At 38.3% G+C, this 20,098-nt stretch overlaps 1 protein-coding gene across 1 annotated transcript in view; it reads left to right on the plus strand.

The window, feature by feature from the left end:
• The window catches only part of LOC105623556 (POU domain, class 3, transcription factor 2-like), a 141,410-nt gene that overhangs the window by 83,898 nt on the left and 37,414 nt on the right, over window positions 1-20,098 (plus strand). The window contains exons 3-4 of the mRNA XM_012204948.1: window positions 6,091-6,159; window positions 6,242-6,293. Of these exons, the coding sequence (XP_012060338.1) occupies window positions 6,091-6,159; window positions 6,242-6,293 (121 nt within the window). The remainder of the gene's footprint in view (window positions 1-6,090; window positions 6,160-6,241; window positions 6,294-20,098) is intronic.

The raw sequence follows: 20,098 nt of genomic DNA on the forward strand, positions 1-20,098 counted from the left end.
TATATATATAAAATCTACTTTTGCAATTAGAAATAGTAAAGCAACATTAAGAATTGTAATTTTTGTTATTTTAAACCATTAAATAATTTAATAATTAAACAGCTTCATAATTAATTAGATAATTAAATTAAAATATCCATTACATTTTATATTTATCAAGGAAAGTCCATGAAATTAGAATTTACCGTCGATTCATTCTCTTATAATTTCAAATGTCCTAATTTCTGATATTGAATAACTCGTCAGTTGAGCCATCTATTATATTTTCGCCTTAATGAACTCAACGTCATTTATTAGAGGATACATTTTTATTTTGAGCTTCTTAGAATAATATTATATATAAAACCTGTATATAAAACCTGTATATAAAATGTGTATTCTGCGAGTATTTAAAGTATCTAATTACATCTGCATAATTTTTAAAATTTTTCCTTTAATTAGATATCACTCAAACTTTATTTCGCGAATTTTTTCTCAAAGTATCGATTCATCTGATACCATATATTTATTATGTATTTAAACACTCATCACGATTGATACTCGTTTTCTTTGAGACACGAAGCTAGCAAACTGGTTATTCCTTTGCATTCATTCGCATTTTGTAATTTCGAGGATTGCTGTTATTGACGTACAAGATAGTCGTTTTCTTTCTCTCTTCCTCTTTTAGGGCCACGTGTGCCGCGTAACCCTTGAACGGCCGAGTTTTACCAGCTGTCAGCGTCCTATCGGACCGAGTAACCGTCGACCGTTCATCGACGAGACGATCTCCAGTCCCGCTCTATCAGAGTGGAAATCCGAGCTTCTCGTTGGGTTACGCGGAACGACGGACGTTCGTTCCTTTACCCCCAGACGCGGCATATCTCATTGGATTCTCGGTGTCTCGCGTCCGTTGGGACTCACGGGGTCGTAAGCCCCCAAGACATCCCTGTCATCGAACTCTGTGGGTGACAGGTTCCCAGACTTGGCGAGAGTATTCGGACCGTCTTAAGAGTTCAATTTCTCCGCGCGATATCGTCGTCAATATAGCGTACATCTCGAATATTGTCATTTGTCACATTTATTTTCAATTCATTATACATGGGATTAGCTTACAAAACCATAATGATGCAACTTGCGCAATAATCGTTTGTAGAAACAGCGCTCAATAAATGTAGATACTCACTTACGTAGCTTACGAGGAACTTGGGGTCTAACTTTTTATAGGTCGTGCAGCATTTGTGCGCATTTCTGTATATATAAGCAAGTTTTGTTCTTCCGAATACCGTATTGTGGCAATTTTTAATTTACGCAAATTGTTACAGTGATAGTGAAACGACCAAAAAAAGAAAAAGAGAATTATAACGGGAATAGAAAAGATTATTTATTAAATCTTTCTACTTTTCGTACTTTGTGATATTATATCTTCTTAAAAACCTATTCTTTCAGCCATTTAAACGTCCAATATTTAGCCAATAAATGGGTTATATATGCATAATTTAAATGACAACTACAGCTTGTTTGGAACGGAAGGTTGTATTAAATCGATACTAAGCAGTTCCATTCCTTCTACCGGCAACACAGCAAGAAGCCGCGGTTATATTGTAGTTCTCGGTGAACGTAACAATGTACTATAATTTGCATTTAACACATTATAAGATAAACGAGGCTATCTTATTTACATAATAGGCGAGAATTGTGGCAACTGATTGTTGTCGGTGTTATAAAATCGGTGATAAATCATCCATCTTAATCGAATAGTTTGCAAAGTACGAGCGGGAATATTGTCCTACTTTTTTCCTCCCTTATTATCTCTCTTCGCTACGAACGTTAAACGGACATAATTCGCGAACAGTAAAGAATCATAATCCCGAGTCGCTCTCTCGACTCTCGTCCCGCCACGACCCGCCTCACGTGCCACGTGCATCCGCTGTTTGCGGCCGCGGTAAACAAACCACGCCATGCATCCTCTGATGTTCCGCGCGTCGAAAGCCGCAAGTATAACTCTGGGTAAAAATGGAGGACAAGTGCGGGACGACCACGGGATAAGGATGATCCTTTATTCTAAGATTTTTTTTACGAGTTTCTCTCTCTTTCTCGGTCGTCCTGCGCGACATCGCGTCGCGACGCGACGTCGAGCAAAGAAAAAGAGTGACGTCATGCCGGGCTAGTCTGTTGGGCTAGGTCGTGGCACTCCTTGCATCCCGCCTTCACCACCGCCGTGCCACCTCCTCCGCCTCCTCCTCCACCACCGCCTTCTCGTTCTCCTGCCGCCTCAACCATCGACTTCTCTAGCTGTCTTCCTCTTACGAACGGTGCGCGACTCCCGTGCACCCTCGCCCTCGTCGCTCCGCGCCGCACCGCGCCGCGTCGTGCAGCGCCGAAAAAAGCAAGGCTCGCAAAAGGACGCCCGGCGTCGTGGCGCTCTTTGGCTGATCAATACCCGCCGCCTCGTACGCGGACGGACGGTCACGCATGTGCACGGTGTGGGCCGCTCTCTTTCTCTTTCTTTCCCCTTTTCCATTTCGGTACCGCTTTGCCGCTCTTCTCCGCGCGCCTTCGCTGCTCACTCATCCCTCTCTTTTATCCATCTGTCTCTTTCTTCGTCTCTCAACCACGTTCCTTTTCTCTTCTCTTCCCCTTCCCTCCCCCGCCCACCCCTTCCCCTCCTCCCCCCCCGCGCCGTCACACTCGTCTTTCCCGACTCTCTCCGTCTTCGTCTGTCCTTCTCTCGCTCGCCACGTCCCCTTTCTCTTGTTATCTCTTCGTCTTTCGCGCGCTCTCGATTTTTCTCCCGCTTCTTTCACCGTCCCCACCGATTTTTCCTCTCCCTTATGCCTGTCTACCGTCCTTCTTCCGTTTACCTACTACCACCGACTCTCTCTCTTTCTCTCTCTCGCTCTCTCTCAACCCCTTCCTCTCCCTCCCTCCTACCCCTCCCCGTGCCATTCCATCTTCCTCCCTTTCGTCCCTCTCTACATACCCCCGCCGCCTCCGTAGAGACGGTCCGATTTTTTCCTCCCGTTTCCTCGGCTCCGACATTTTTTATATCTTTTTTCTCTCCCTCCCCCCTTCACCGACGGCTGCCCATGCGCCGCTCCCCCCCCCCCCCCGCCATCGGAATATCGCCTCGAGCATCCGCTCCATCTCCCTCTCTCACATCTCACATACGCACACGGTCTCTCTCCCTCTCGTCTCGTCTATCCTCCGCCCTTTTCCTCTTCTCATTCGTCCACCTCTCGCTTCCCTCTCACCTCTCTTTCATTTTTCCCTACCTTTCACCCCCGCCTCTGTCTCTCTCTCTCTCTTTTGCCCCCCTCCTTCCACCCCTGCGGCTCTCCTATCTTTTTGATTTTTTTTTCACAGCTACCCGACCACCTACCGACGCCGCGCGTCGGCGTCCTTTTTCTATCGGGACGCTCTTCTCGACCATCGGCTCGACCACGTACTCGCATACACACGTACGCTCGCAGCCTGCGCGAGAGGAAGAGACGGATAGATAAAGAAGGGCGTAAAGAGGGAGCTTGTGGATGTGGAAAGTAAAGGAGGACTGAGGGGGTGTATGAGAAGTGGGAGGGGGTGAGTGGGTGGTGTAGAACCGGGTGGGAGGGGGTGAAACTGGCTGCAGTGCCTGGATGCGAGCTAAAATGTATTTTTTTGTCTTTTTTTTTCTTCTTTCTCTATATCTTCCCTTCGAGCGAGCCGTGGTAGGTTGGATTACCAATCCAGAGCTGCCTCCGGCACGTTCTTCTCTCTGTCGGGCACGTAGGGCGTTGGACGTAAGGGCTCGGCGAGCTGGTTCGCTGCCGGACATAGCACTTTAGTACGTATCGTTGATACCGATATGGAAATTATCCAACTGAATTTTAACCGCGTTGCGCACACCCACACACAGAAAACTGCCGGGATTCAATTTGGATTGATCACGTGTATCCACTGCTCTTGATATTTCCAATATCTGCAGGAACAATCATATTTTCGCACGACACAAGACATTTTCTAAATTACTTCTGAAGGAAAATCAGACTTTTATATATTCTCATGTGTTGGAATGTTTTCCTGCCGAAATATATATATATATTTTGACGTTTATTTTACGAATGTATTTACTTTAGCATGTGTAAAAATATCTTTAATACATGTTATTACTTGTTACGATTATAATCTATCTTATTTATAATTGATTATAATCTACTTTTTTCTTCATATTTTTACTTTTCTTTTACGTAAGAATTATTTTAAAATAATATAATCTATTTACATATGAAAGAACAAATAAAGATTACGTTTCCTTTGTACATACACATGTTAAAGTATATTGTTAGTAATTATAAAGTTTAACGAATTAATTAATTTCTAAAATTTAAATAAATTGTTAAACAAACTCAGGTGTATTTATTAATTATTGAAACATTTTTTCTACTTTATGCATTAGATATATAAATGAGTTATCTTGATATCATCTGGTGGAGGTTCTGATTTTAGAATAACCGTTTTTAGGTGTTGCCATCTGGTAACGGTTGGATTTAAGGAACGAGATCTTCCCCTTGCACCTCAATCCCTACCGTCTTTCCTTATTCCCCCGGAAAAGTCGATTGCTTTCGAACATATGCGTCTTCCACCTATTCCGGCTTCTCTGATTTCCCGTCTTTTAAATAGACACGAACATTTCCTGTAGATCGAAAATCTCTACATATTTGTAAGCACCTTTCTTGTCATGATCTTCGTGGAGATCGAGAGGATCTTATCATCGACAGTCCACCATTCTTGATCCATGAACGCGTATCTTTACCTTATCCCGGCAAGCTTACGCGGGTTCCGACGGAATCAGATCGTTTGACGAGCCACCTGTAGCGCGAAGGGCTACCATCGACCCTTCTTAAGGACGGGCATACACAATCTTTGTCCCCTTTTCAGACCACCATTCAGTTCATATCGTCGTCTGTATCCAGTACGACTTCTTGACCTCTGGCTATATTTACGAGACCGCCGTAAAAACGTTTCGGCATAAATATTTCTTCTGATATTATACACCACGAATACAGGATTTTTTATTGATATGAAATTTTTTTCAAATTCTTCCTAACGGAAGTGTATTAATAATATTATCAGACACATTTAAATTATGTAACAATCGAAAATAAATGTAGGTATACAAATACATCGTGAGTCATAAGAGAAGTAATAATCTGTCGTTGATTTGCTATCATTCAGCGAATGCGATAGAATATGATATATACTTATATGGCAATATTTTCGATGCTTTAAATTTATTTTATTATTTTCTCACTCATTTATTGATCTTCCGAGTATGGACAACATGTTTTCGCAATGTACGGGAGAGCTTTTATATCACATAACAGTGAATACTTTGGTATAATTGAAAATTGATATTTTGTACGGGAAGATATTATTTCTATTAAAATTCTGAGAAAGATATACAATGTGTGTCTTATATATTTTAGAACTCGAAAGGAAAGTAGTTCGAACTTTCGAGGTTTATGAGGCTCGGTCTATTCCGAATTCTCGGGAAGGTGTACGCGACCTGGCGCGAGTTCTGTCGAAATGCGGAAGGTCATGCCGAGGGATGGATGTGGTTTGAAGGGTCGTGGGAAGGGAAACGGGGTCATCTTTTGATGGCTCTTGTGGCCGTCCTATGCGTGCCACCATTGGACCATTGCAAGGTGGCGCGGACGATTAATCTTGCGGAAGCACGTTTCTGGCGAATAATTAGCGAAACGTCGAATAATTTATGGCGAAAGAAAATAAAGGCGCAAATATATTATCATCCCCAGAATTTATTGAGAAATTATTCCTCGTTATTTGATATTGTGTTAGGTTCGTGCACGCCATGCTTAATGAAAGAATCAAAATTGTCAAGAAGAAGGCAAATATATTCTCAAATATATTTGTATTTAATTAAGTTTATTAGAAGATGAAAATTTTCAGTTATATTTTCTCTCTCCTCCTCATTCCTCTTTTCTCATTCCTATTTATGTACGTATTTCGTAGAGTTCATCTTCAGTAAATTAATAAACGATTAAATTTAGTCAGTTGGAAGTTGATGGAAGCATTTGCTAAAATTAATTAGCAACACTTTCTTCTGTGTTGCAGCAATGCGCCCCGCACGACAAGGAAAGCGACTACTGGGGTGGCGGCCGGGGCGCGAAACAAGGTTACGAGGTGAGACAACCCACTTCGAAATATTTTAGTGGTCTATTTCATATACACGGCCGTCGTGCTAATTCTACTTGGTGAAGCGCAGCACTTTCTGTTGCAGGCGAAAATGAACGCGGACCATGGTCAGCTGCAGAAAGGTGAGTCTCTAATGCTTGTGTATGTCTCGTTATCTTCCACGTAATCCGTGGAATTGACGTTTTCACTTTACTATTTAAATCATTAGCCTCCTAAGGCTATTTTACGTATATATTTAATGAAATACGGCATAGAAATACGGCAATGTAACATTAATACATATAAAAAATAATGTTTCATATATAAATGAAAAATTGAAGCCGTATTATTTTTTATAACATCAATTTTTTATGTAATCTCGGGGATTTAATTTCACTGGATTTACAATTAGATTTACTATTAAAATATTTAATGTTGAAAACGACGAAAAAGGCGTTTAATACAAAAATCCGTTGAAAAAAAGCTATAAATTTGTCAAAGAATATGCAATCAGAAATAAATGATTAACATCTGAAACGCTTCGTGTATTATCGTGTATTTATCGTGAGTTGAGATGGAGATCGAGGAGTTGTTTATCTGAAAAATTGGGATTATCGTGGGTTGTTAAATCACGCCGATGACTTCGCCGAGACTTCGCCGTCCCGCTTTGTCTTAATATCTATTAGCGTTGCGACCTCGCATCAGATGCAAACACTTCTTAAGATCTAATATCGGCCGGGAACCGGTTGTGATTGCATGCGTGACGTAAGATCGCCGATTAGGAGCGAAAGAAAAAGTCAGAGAAAAAGAGTAGGGGCACTGCACCGAGCAAAAAAAACACGAACCTGAAGCGCGAACCTGAATTTATCAGCGGACCGTGCTGGATATGTAAGCTACACTTCTAAACATCTTTTTTTACATTTAGAACTTTATTTTTCACCTATTGACGTGGTTAGTCCAAGTGCCTCGATTATATTCCTTTTTTTTTTGCGATTTGAACGTGTTTTTATTTAGGTACAAGACGCGTGACTTGTATAAACAAACAAAAAAAAACAAATAGCTTTTTTTGTAATGTATAGAAGTGTTATATTAATATGACACGTGCTCTGTTTTGCATATAAAGGTCAGATAAAAAATTAAAAGCTAAGAACGAATAATACAAATAAGGTCATCTAAAGTAAAAACGAGCACATAAAATAAGATGTAAATTAAAATTATTCTTTATTTTTAAAAAATTCTGTGATACTTTTCGGACTTAATTTAATCCTCTTCAGTTAGAGAAATTAACCTATATACCTAATTATAGCGCATGGAATTACAAAATTCTCTCAATAGGTATATATATTTCGATTCTTCCATAATTTCTGATTCGGATGTTTCTGTCGTCATTAAAAGCAAAGAATTCCTTGTTAACGGGGAACTCATTTATAGTCACAAGAATTAAAAACCTTGAATCATAACATTTCCCATCCAAATTCAAGTACATAAATTACGAAAATGTAGTAAAAGTTGAGGAAGAAAATCTGTATAGTAAATGAATAAAATGTAATGAGTAAAATGTAACGATTCACATAAAATTAGTTGTGCTGTTAACAATATATTATCCTAATGACTGACAAGTGACGATCGTCTATTGACAAAGTTTCTCGTTAATGATCGAGGAATTCATTGCTTTTAATGACGACAGAAACATCCGAATCAGAACGAAGTTACAGAAGTATCAAAATATACGGCCTATTGAAACAATTATTGAAAGAATTTGTATATGCGGACGCTGTTTGAAACCTTGATTGTGTAATTATCCACGCTATAATTAAATATATGTGTGTTTCTCTATGGCTAAAGAGAACTAAGTAAAGTCCGGAAAGTATCATAGAATTTTTTTAGAGAATTTTTCAAAGAATAATTTTGATGTACATTTTATTTCATGCTCGTTTTTAATCTAGATAATCTTGTTTGTATTATTCGTTTTTAGCTTTAACTTACATACGAGCGAATAGATTTTATTTTATTTAATTAAAAAAAATTAAAAACTTATATTGATGTATCTTGTACAAAGATGATAAAAATCTCTCATGTATATATCTTATTTTAATTTTTAAACTGAAGTCAATCGAAAAGAGGAATTAAGAGAGCGAAATGGACTGCTTCAAATTATATAAGGATAAGTTTTTCAATTCAATTGGATAAGTTTATAGTAAAATTATTTTATTCTATTCTGTCCCTATTTTATTTTATTCGATTTTATTCTATTTTAATTTAATTCATTTTGAGATAAAATAAAAATTAAAATGAACCATATATGACACTGTTAGTATAAGGAAATGTAACATCAAACTCATAAGTTTCTTTTATCAATTTCGAATAATTCGATCTGGGTAAATCAAATCCGTTATTTTTTTCTTTGCCCCTTCCTCCTTCTCCTTGTCAGAAAGGATTAAGCAATCGTGGTTTCGTTTATAAAAGGAATCGCACGTTTCAATACATGTTTTTCACTGCCAATGGCACTGCCGCGCTTGGCCTAGGCTGGCCATTTACGAGATAAGCCCGCTACCCTTCCATTCTCGTCAGGATCGACGGGCTCTCGTCAGTGATTCATGCCATAGAGAAACACAAACCTGTATGAGAGAGGGAAAAGGAAAAAAAAGTTGCTCGACCACCTGCAACATTTCTCTCGATATTGTCCTGTAATTTGACGCGTATGCCTCCGCGACAAATATTATTGCAACGATATCCGTCGTCATCCACTATTACGTCACTGTCCAGTTAACATAAAAACTTGGTTTTTATTGAACGATTAAAACAAAATTTATTACTGCGATATTTCTTCTTTTTTTTTCATTAGTCCTTGTTACTTTATTAGTCCTACATAACATTATTACTTATTACTTAACAATTTCTAAAATAAAAATTCTTTTTTTAAAACTCTTCTAGAAAGTAGAAGATATACTTCTACTCTCTTTTTATTTCTACGTATATTGCTACGTATATTTTCTGATGTTTTAAAATAATCGTGTACTTCCATCTGATGTCTTATTACGTCTGTTCCATCTCCAATTCTGTTTTCCCTATTCTTATCTTCTATTAATTTGCCGTTTGGCCGCAAACTCGGATTCAACGCTGCCGGCGCGGCGTGCACGATCATTATTACATCGCGTGTTTCAAAATCCAAATTTCTCTTTCATCGGCGGAACATTTTTCGCGCTCCGTGCCCATCGGGCTCGACGTTAGATGGGCCCTAAAATTAGCCGTCGGCCTGGCAATTGCGCAAAGATCCTCGACTATTCGTTAATGTACGGATCGCATGACGCCGAAATTTCGGGCCCCGCGAACAAGTCTCAAGAAGACGAAGGATGTGTGGGACGATGGAGCCTCAAGGCGGCCCCCCTCTTGCGCCCGTCTCATTATCGTATTCGCTCGTCAAGTAAATGCGAGTCGCTCGTTTGGAAATTCCTCGTCGGCAGCCTCCAGGAGATATGTCGCGATACACCAGCCTCGCAGCAACATAGATGGAACGTGTCGCAACGTGTACACGTATGATTTATTTGATCGGCGAATACGTATTTTTTGACGAGTCGAATTCGAGAGATCGTAAAAATGACTGGCACGTTTCTCACGTGACGATTTTCATCAGAAGATCAGATATTTCGAAATTTATTTTATTGACTCTTACACTGTTAAATCTATATCAGTGTCAAATTAACTTAATGTGAGTCGCCATTGCTCCTACTCAATCATATCGTTATTGTTTACTAAAACAATGATTATATTTGACACTCTCGATTTAACATTGTATAGTGTCAAATTTAATTATCATTTTAATAAAAAATAACGATATATTTAGTAGGAGCAGTGCTGACTGAACTCACATTAGGTTAGGCATTAATGTAAGCTTCGCGATTTCATTTGCCTCTAAGATCTGCTTCTGATTTCTCTGTAATATTTTGATATAAAAGCCTGCGTTTTAAGTTTTTTTAATTTCCTGTATTAATTAATAATTCTCTCAGTCTATTAAAAATTATTATATAAGTTATCGTTATTATATTATAAATTTAATATTTTTCGTCTAAAAAATGCGGAAAGGTCGATAATTTATAGCTGATAATTTATTGGAATTGCGACTTCTGAAACGACGTTCTTAGCTAGACAAACGCACATGTAAATTCTTTAAACGTAAAATATCGCGAATTGTCATTGAGGCGTTAAGAGGAGATAAGATTGCGCCAGACGTGTCTCTTTCTTTGCCTCTTGAAATCTTAACGCCACCAGTGAATGACTTTAATGATCATTGAGTACCTTGCACGGGTAACTAAATCCGAGACGGCACTTCCTTCATTCTCGGTTCCTAACGTTTCACCCGATGTAACATGATGGAAGAAACACGTTAATGCAACACGCGACTTTCACTTACCTTATAATTTGTACCCTTTTGATCATTCTCTAATTATTACGAGATATTTTTATCCGTTAAAATGAAGAATCGGATTACGCTAATTTTAACCGGATTATAAAAAGCTACTTGAACTTCCGTCCTCTGACAGGTTAATGGAGTTTTTTTTTTTTTTATATGTACATTGGGATGAGGGTACTTTTGTAATAATTTTACCGACACAACTTCCTACGCCGCAATCCATATCCCATCTCGTGTTACTTCGTAATGTACAAATGAAAATATCCCAGCAAGTAAAGAGGATGCGGGGAAAAAGGTTATTCCTCGGGTTATTCTTTTTTAATAACAAACGTCCTACCTGCTTTCCTCTCTCAAGCTCTTATTTCTTCTTGTACGAGCACACATATGAGAAAACGGATTGCATTTCGTATTCGAAGGGGTAGAATCGGCTCGTAAACAGGTCGATAAAAATCCGACTGTTCTACGTAAACAGACGAGCACAGAAACCAGTTCGCGCATTTTCTGTCAAATATACGCGTATGTAATATAATTGTGTGATATCTTCTATTCTTCAAGCTTCCTCAAAATGTCATGCTCTGTCATTGCTCTGTCTTACCCCATGAATACAATCATAGTAATATCTTGTTTTTATTAAATCCAGAAGTTGTGAATGGAAGAATTAAAAATAATAGAGAGCCGGGACAATCACACTTTCAGTCGAAATTATAGCAATTGTTGTCCGAGGGAAAAGTAGTTTCGGAATGTTCCACGCGTATTACACGGTGGTATAACTTCAGTATTCATGAATAAGCGGAGATTCAATTAGAGCCATTTATTCTCAACGCGGAATCAAAGCACGTTGTGCAAATGCGGGACGAGAAACATGTTGGAACGCGACTAGAACTCTGTTACATCGTACTTTCGACATAGGTTACAATGTGTCGAAGAGTTTGGGGTCAATTAAAAGTTGGAGTCTTCCACGTCCGCGCACGTGGAATCGAAGGAAGGGAGTAGACGCGCGAGGGTGAGAACGCAACGGGAATTTCTGGCGAGAGGTCTGATTTCCATATTTTACATTTTTTCCATATTTTCCATTAAAAATAAAAATTTGAATAGTTTATCAGATCTTTCAGTAACTAGTCAACTTTTACTTTGCAACATTTTGTTCAGGCTTTGCATCAGAGATGTTAAATAATGTAATATTTCAGTGCGATCAGTGCAATTTATTCAGTCTGTCAAAGAATTGATTGGAGTTTACAGAATTGGTAAAAGTCAGATAGTGTTATTTACAGTGAAGTTTGGATTGAATGACAGGTAATATTACTTACTTATATATTTCTCCAAAAAAGATATAAATAATATTTTTAAAAAACTAGACGATTTGACATTTCGCTAAAAAGAAAGCTCGTCAAAATTGATTTTAAACACGACGACAAATAACACTGTATGTATTTAGATATCTTTGTATGCTTTTAAAAAATCGACAGTTACGACGTCATTTAGAACGTCGTAGTCGCCGTCTGGCGATCGTCTAGTTTCCGCGATCAGTACTTGACGTGTTTTTACGGCTTCACCACTCTCGCTTTCCGTCTGCCCTTCTTTCGTCACCACGTCGGTTTGACGCGGTTTTCCTAGAGATTTTACCATGAGTAAAGGTCTCCCTTCATGCTCGCATTTTACGATGTCGTTTCGCGATTTTATATCACGACATTGCGGCTTTCTATCGATCGGGAACGAGTCGAATCGCGCTTTTACAGGATCACCCTTTCGAAAACGATCTTACTGGTTACTAGTTCGCGTCGATCGTAATATTATCAGGTATTACGCAACGCGGTCGTAATGCCAAATTGATTCGTTTAATACGTACAAACGGACAGGCTAATGATGCTCATTTTCTGTCAATAACGGCTGTCACGTCGGCGATATACACACGGCAATAAATAAACTTTACGATGGTTAGAAAAAGGGAACTGTAAATTTAAATAAATTGTGTGAATTGAGGGTTTTGCGCTGAGAGAGAGAGACGATCTGCGGAACGGGAAATAACGACAGTTCATATCGTGCCGTTATCGCGCGATTAGTAAATGGATTTTACGTCGCAACCGAAAATTAATCCTGCCAATTTATCGGTCTTCCCATTATTGTTGCGAATTATTATCATCGTCACGCGTAATTCATATCGCACTTTTAACCTTCGCCACCGAAATCGTTCCATGTCCTTTCGCACCGGATAATCGATACCGTCACGCTCGTCAATAATTCTGCCGGTGATTTATTTTTTATTATCCGGCCGTTTAGAACAGTCTGTTCGACGTCAATGAAATCGTCGTGTCTATGTAACGCGGATAATAAAGCGAAAAAAAGAAGAAAAAAAACAAAAAGTGATAGAGATTCATTCTGATGTCTTCTCCGATATGCAATGCGCGTTAATCTTCAAAGTAACGGCTACAATGTATGAAAATGCATTGCGTTACATAGGAATGTTCCCGCATTTATTTATGAAACATAAACTAAGAATCAGTTTTACTGAAATATTTTCTTGCCGAGTTAATATTAATATTCCTTCGAAGCTTACGAACTTTACGGCTCGCTTGATTCGGATGAATAAAATTACATCATGCAAAAGGAAAAGGATCTTTTGATCACATATAAATTAAATTACGAGGTATCTATAAATATTATTGTTGTGTCTGATCTTGAGTAATAAATTTTCCACTTGCTATACAATTAAGTTATATAACTAGTTGTTATGTTATATAGGTACATCAAAATGCAGTATGGTAATTAATTGTCTCAAGAGACTTTAACACATATCTCAATTGCAGATAGAAAAATTTAATTAAAAAACAAGTAATTACAGATCAAAGATTTAAAATTATCGTGTCTGCCTGGACGACGCATATAATAGGACAGGTTTTAAGAATTGCGTCTGATGAGAACTTGCATTCTGCTGTCTTTATTTTTTTCCTTTTCAACCGGTTTAACGCATGACGAAATTATTCGAAATATCTTCTCAAAATATATATGTAACGTCCAGACACAGGACGATCGATCTGCTCCCGAAGACTTTAAAAATCGTTCCCGAGACCGGTTTGACGTATACAAATATACGTATAACCACAATGGCAGTTTAATGCTGGCAGGCGGACTTATGGTTACCAAGCGTCACGGTGACCTCGTGGCTCTCTCCAGAATTGCATCCGACTATTCTATTCTGACCGTCACTCCGTCTCCGAATCTTCCAAGTCGAAATAATACCTATCTACAGGTATACTCCGTATACAGGTAACGACTCATCGACGAAATTGTTCACCGTCGATTCGTTCGTATATCGCGCGATAAACGTTGACACATTGCTGCGCAATCATTTTTGTCTGTGTGACAGAAGGCTGAATTACGACGAAATATTTATTCTAATTAATTCTTTTTTACGTCGATTATTTGTTAAGTGATCTTTTTTCTTAGCCGTAAAGTGCCGCAATAAATTAAATTATATATTGATTTATAGATACAATCTCTTTATCAGTCGAGATTATGCTGCCACGTAACGCGAAGTGACAAGTGTTAATTAATTTATTACTTGCTAATACTAAACATATAAATAATTAATCTCTTTGAATCTAAATTGAATTAAAATCTATTTAAAGTTGACTGAATACGATTCTGCGTTATCGCCGGTTTTCTTTTTAGCGATCGATCCTCTCGCGATCAAATTAAATGGTTTTTTCTTTTTTAACCTTTTCTCTTTTTCGGCAATTTCCTTTTTGGCAGAGAAGATGAAATAGATCTCAGCGGACTTACGTAGAAAAATTGCAAGTGGGACACGTATTTCCCGTCGGACACATAAAGATTGAAGTACGTCGAATCAAACATACGTGTAAATCAAACGTGTCATTATCGTTCCGCTCTACGTGCTATTGATGATATCTATTTCACAGTGCCGATTGGAGTTTACAAAGAAGCAGAAGTAAACCGCTCTGCACAAACAAGAGATTCAATAATCCCGGATACAGTTAACCAGGTTGTGGAGTGAGTGTGTCTGTGTTTGAATGCAAAAAGATCCCTTCAATCATCGTACTTGTTTCTCTTGTTTAAGAAGTGAAATGTAATTGTGAGCTCTCTAAACATTTGTTAAATTAGTAATTGTTTTATGCTATTCATAAACATGAGTCAATAATGGCCGTCTTAGAAAGAGATTATTAAGTACAATTCTTCATGACACATAAAACTTTTTTTTCCCTACAAATTCGAGTCGCCATTGAATCGCCACGTAAGATATTGTAACATCGCGCGTTTATGTGAGACTGGTAATTTATATGAAATAAATGGATGTAAATACAAAGTAATGCACTTATATATATTCCAAGATGTGAATTTGTTTTTATCGGAAAACGTATCATTCTCTCTCTCGTGATTATAGCGCTCGCGCGCGTTTTCCATTTACATCCGTCCGCCTATATCGCCACTCTGCTTCGCATTAGTCACATCTCGCCGTCTTACATCTCTTTTCCTTCTTATAATCTCATACGCTCTCTTTTTCTGCTCGCTCTCCGTTCCACCTGTGGCTCGGACTTGCTCCGTAGTCCGTTCTCGCCAGTTGGACGGACCCCGATTGCAAGTCGATGGATCGACCGTCGTCCGTAACCACTGACATTTCCCCAGCAGAGTTATTTGCATAATTTACTACCGACCTCAACATTAGCGTCCATCTTATATGAAGCCACGTACACAAATACCTCCAAATATACGTACCAATATGTAAATATAAATAATGGGCGTGCACATAAACATATAATGGACACGTGCATATTTTTCAGGATGTATGACGTACGTAATTCTGTCTGGTGTACTTTGCGCGCGCACGCGTGTCCTTTTTTTTTTTTTTTTTTAAATATAAATCTCTATCCTGTTAATACTAATGCGACCGGCGACCCTGAGACTTGACATATTGCTAACTCACGATAGTCAAAATTCCGAGTGGAGTCCGTGAAGTAAATTAAAAGAACGAAAAGATGCATCGCGCACGAACTGCCCCGTAGTGCAATATATTGATGTAGAGAACGGAGGCAGGATCCTTGATCCTATCGACTCTAGGCATATGACGTCAGGATCGATCCGCGACAATCGTGCAAACGGTGAATATTCATGAAGGACTGAGAGATAAGTGCAGGCCACGACACGACGCGACGCGACGTGGATACACTTATGACACGCAGGAAAATCCGAATGAATCGAGCGGTAATAACGCGTAGATTGAATCCATTTAAATTCGCATTCTTTATGCAACACTCAAAAATACCTTTTTATGCCTAATTATCAGCGTTAGAGTTTTTGAAGAATTTCGCAATGCAAAAATGATAGCGATATATCATTCATTAGAGCAAGTTATACGTGAGAATATTTTTTTATCATACATTATTAATATTTTATTGCCTTACGGCGCTACGTTAGAAAAACGTATATTAACGGTAAGTCAATTATGTTATAAAATTTTATAAATATGGAAACCAAAAATATGCAACTCATACCTTGCATTACATATTTACATCATTCTTCGCTTTGTTTGTGAACGCTTATTGATCTCGTAAACTTTGTTTCATGTCTATATATTTAGAAAAAACTAAATTAGAAAAAAAAACAAATCATTTCCACGATCGCATTATCTTATTAGATATTATATTCCAATTGTTTTCTTTTGCTAAACTATCGGCATGCCAATTTGTCGAGGCTTCCTGCGTCACACGAAATATGACGCAGCTGGCAAACAATTAAATGTGTTGCAATGGATATAATTGTCGCGTTCCCACGATTATTATTAATTCGCGCTTCCCGCAAGTCGGATCAGAGAAAAGGACCGGTTGATCATAACAATTTTGACTTTTTGTTATATTATCTCAGAAACATACTGCTATTCTTTTCTATAATCTGTCTTGTATAAACTTTTCGTAATCAAAATTATTATCATAGAATTAAACAGTTACGCTTTTTTGCATATATAAATTTTTTATTCTTCTTTTTTGCATTTAAATAAAGAATTCTTAGTGATTCATTTTTATTTAATCAATAGTAACACAAAAAAGAATAGTAAAGTAATTATTACGGGAAAAAAATTATAATTAAAAAATAATATGTAATACAAATTTCTCGAATGTGAATAGAAGCATCCTGTATAATTTACGGATATAAAAATACGGACGTATATATATTTAAAAAATTTCGTATTATTTATCTTATAACTGAATGTCTCATTGGTCGAAATGTTTATACATGCTTAAATCTTGCAAAAATTTTTATCTGATTGATTCACTCGCTACATGTATAACATATTATGAATTTATGAAAATTTATTCATGTATAGGCATTTTGCAATTCATAATATATAATAATGTAATAAAACAGGAAAAATTTATTTATATATTTACATAATTATATATACATTATGCAATTCACAGTGCATGAAATTTAAAATTTGTTTTATTTATACGCATTGTTCACGTCGATTCGCAGAAGAGATATGTAAATGATTCTGCAAAAGGGCGAAGCGAGACTGCCGCGTTACGTTAGTCGAGTTAATTCAAAAATGGTCAAACACGACGCGAGAAAAACAGTTTTTATACGCGTAGGTGCCGAAAGAGACGCGATAATTCCATTAAAATTACGCACCGCAAATAACGCCGGGAGGTGCGTGGCGTCATACGTCATTAACGCTCTCGTCGCTAACGCGTGCGTGCGTGCGTGCGTGCGTGCGTGCGTGCGTGTGTGTTCGTGGATGAAACGGGAGATGGTTTTTAAACACCGCTGTTTTGCCTGCCTGTGCGGTTGAATCACGTGCCCGAAATATGTTAAAAATGAAATTTAACGCTACTTGCAGAGGTCCCACGAAAATATATTATCGTTCGCTGATAGGAGAAATATTTTAACCTTTTCTATTTCTGTCATTTTTATCGTTACAAAAGCCGAGAATTAAGATGAATCTATTTCAGGTGTGCGAAGAGGCTCGAGTTAATGCAATGTTTTTATCGCGTCATGTTTTCCATTTATCTGTCTTGCATAAGTAACGTAGATATTTTTTAATAAAGTTACATAGAAGCTCTTTTACATCTTATCTTTTTTTTAATTTTATTCATTATTTCTTTAATTGATAATAACATTTCATCAACTTGAGTGTACGTTTTTTAAGTTTCGCATGTGACACAATATTGTAAGGCAAAACACAATAAAAGTGAATCGAAAAAAAAAATCGTGGAATATTTAAGGACGGTATAATCTCGAGCAAAATGTTATTAAGGATCGTATAGAGATTACATGGAGGAGAGGTATATTTCCACGAACGCTGTAACTTGCCAGTCCCCCTTCTCCTTTTCGTTCACATCCAGTTCCATTTACATTTTCGCTTTTATCCTTATTTTCATTGTGCGCCTGTTCTGATTTCTGCAAAGCAAACAGATGTAACGCATTTTATTCTGAGGTATATGCCGGTCTTGTATTTTTTTTTTCCCCCCTCCGATGTGGCGATGCGATGTATGCCGTGTGGAACATCGGTGACGAAGAGAGGCCGCCGCCTCTCCTTCGATTGCCGCGACCGGTGTTACGACCAAAGAGTACCGCGACTCTCGCGCACACGAGATCACGCATGTAAATGATAATTATCGAGTTCAAGCGCGCTGGAAAGATCAATTAGTTATGCCGCGAGGAGAACGTTACGTATATCTCGCGCGCGTTCTGAGATTGGTCGATTGGGCGAAAAGAGCGGCGCGGCCGCGACGACGCGAATGAATCGTTGCGGGAATCGAGAGGACGATGATTTGCAAGACGTCGATTCTTGGAAGCGAATCGCGCAGTCCGGAACGATCGCCGATTGTCCGACGGCGAATCGGACTCTGTGCCTCAAAGTTTCAAGTTTATCCACGCATTCATGTGGAATTGGTTAATACAAAAAGGATATTGTGCAAATTTTTACCCACCGCAGCGACGCGAAATTGATAAATAATTAGCCACTTGCACCGTTTCCACATGATGAAACGCCCTGTGCTGCTTTAAAATTAAAATGGCGCGCATATAATTAACATTCGTATATTTAAATAACGCCATCTACAAGGGAGATTGGAAATTGTGCTAGGTTTATGACACGTGTAATTGTTGCGCGGTAAGGAAAGGGAGAGAAGAGGAAAATTCTTTCGAGCACGGCATTTGTGTAAAAGACGTGTTAAAGAGAGAAATGTGAGCGGCTAGGCATGAAAACGGTACGCGATATAAAATAAATAAATCCGAGTAATAATAACACCGTGTGTACGAGGCTTATTCAACTCGCTTCGGAAATAGCCACCGTTCACACCTATTTTAATACTTGATTATGGTTTCGACTTGTATATGCACGCTTATCTGTTGCGTAATACCATGCATCGAATAATTAGGCGATAAAAAAAGATCATATAACGTCATATAGATTCGCGCGCGACAGACACACAAGTAATAAAGTGTGTCGCAGATTGCGATAAATTTTAATTCGATTATATATACGTATAAATTTTTAATGTTACGTAAGCAGCGCGGTTTTTCGCGCGATGAAGTTATTGGGAATTGCATCGCATTATGTATGTTTGCGCCTTGAACTTTGATGCTGCGCTCGATATTATACTTGTTATACTCGCGCGATTTTCTCATTATATATACACCAACATTTATTATCATCTAACGATTACTTCGATTCCGCGCAAACATTGATTCGTTTAATCGCTTGGATTTTAAAAGGTATTACCCAATTAATAAGGTTTAAATACAATAGATTACACACACACACACACACACACACACACACACATACGCGCGCGCGCGCACACATAAGACATAGTATTTTATTAAAATTAATATTTTATTAGTGACACGTTTAACGATTTACATAATGTATCACGTTAATTTTATATAGATCGATGCCATTTAATTTGACAGTCTAAAATAAACACCTGTGTCAGAGAGATTCGCCCTAAATTGCAAATAGCTATCGATTTCGTGGTTATCATTAATTAATATCAATATCAAACACTCAAATGCTTGCTGGCCCGCGAATATAAATTCTATAAAGCGCATCTTTATATTCATGTGATTTAAATAAATGGATTAATACAGCACTGACGTCTATTTGTCGCTTTGCCTACTTGAATTACGCGCGGATCGACACTCTTGCACGTAATGTCCGGCACGCATGAATTCTCGCATGACTATATCCTTTGCATGTTTAACGTTGATTCTAAGCGAAATCGACGCGCGTGGGCTGTCAGCTTCAGAGAAGCGCATCTTCCATCGCCTACACGCGCTACTTCACCGAACGCACTCGACGTGGATTGTCGTAAAAGTCATGGGATGCCCCCGTCCTTGTAAGAGAAGGGTCCTCGCTTCTGAACTGAACTTAACGAGCGGAGGATGCGCGCAAGCGGTAATCGCGGAGCGGCGTAAAGGCGCTATTAATAAATTATGAAGTCATTAATGAGAGGACGAGAGAAGGAGGGGGGGGGAGAAGGGCGATGCAAATCATTTAGTTTTTCTTCTTTTTTCTTTTCT

This window comes from Atta cephalotes (genome assembly GCF_000143395.1).
Source record: "Atta cephalotes unplaced genomic scaffold scaffold00002, whole genome shotgun sequence".
Lineage (NCBI taxonomy): Eukaryota > Metazoa > Arthropoda > Insecta > Hymenoptera > Formicidae > Atta > Atta cephalotes.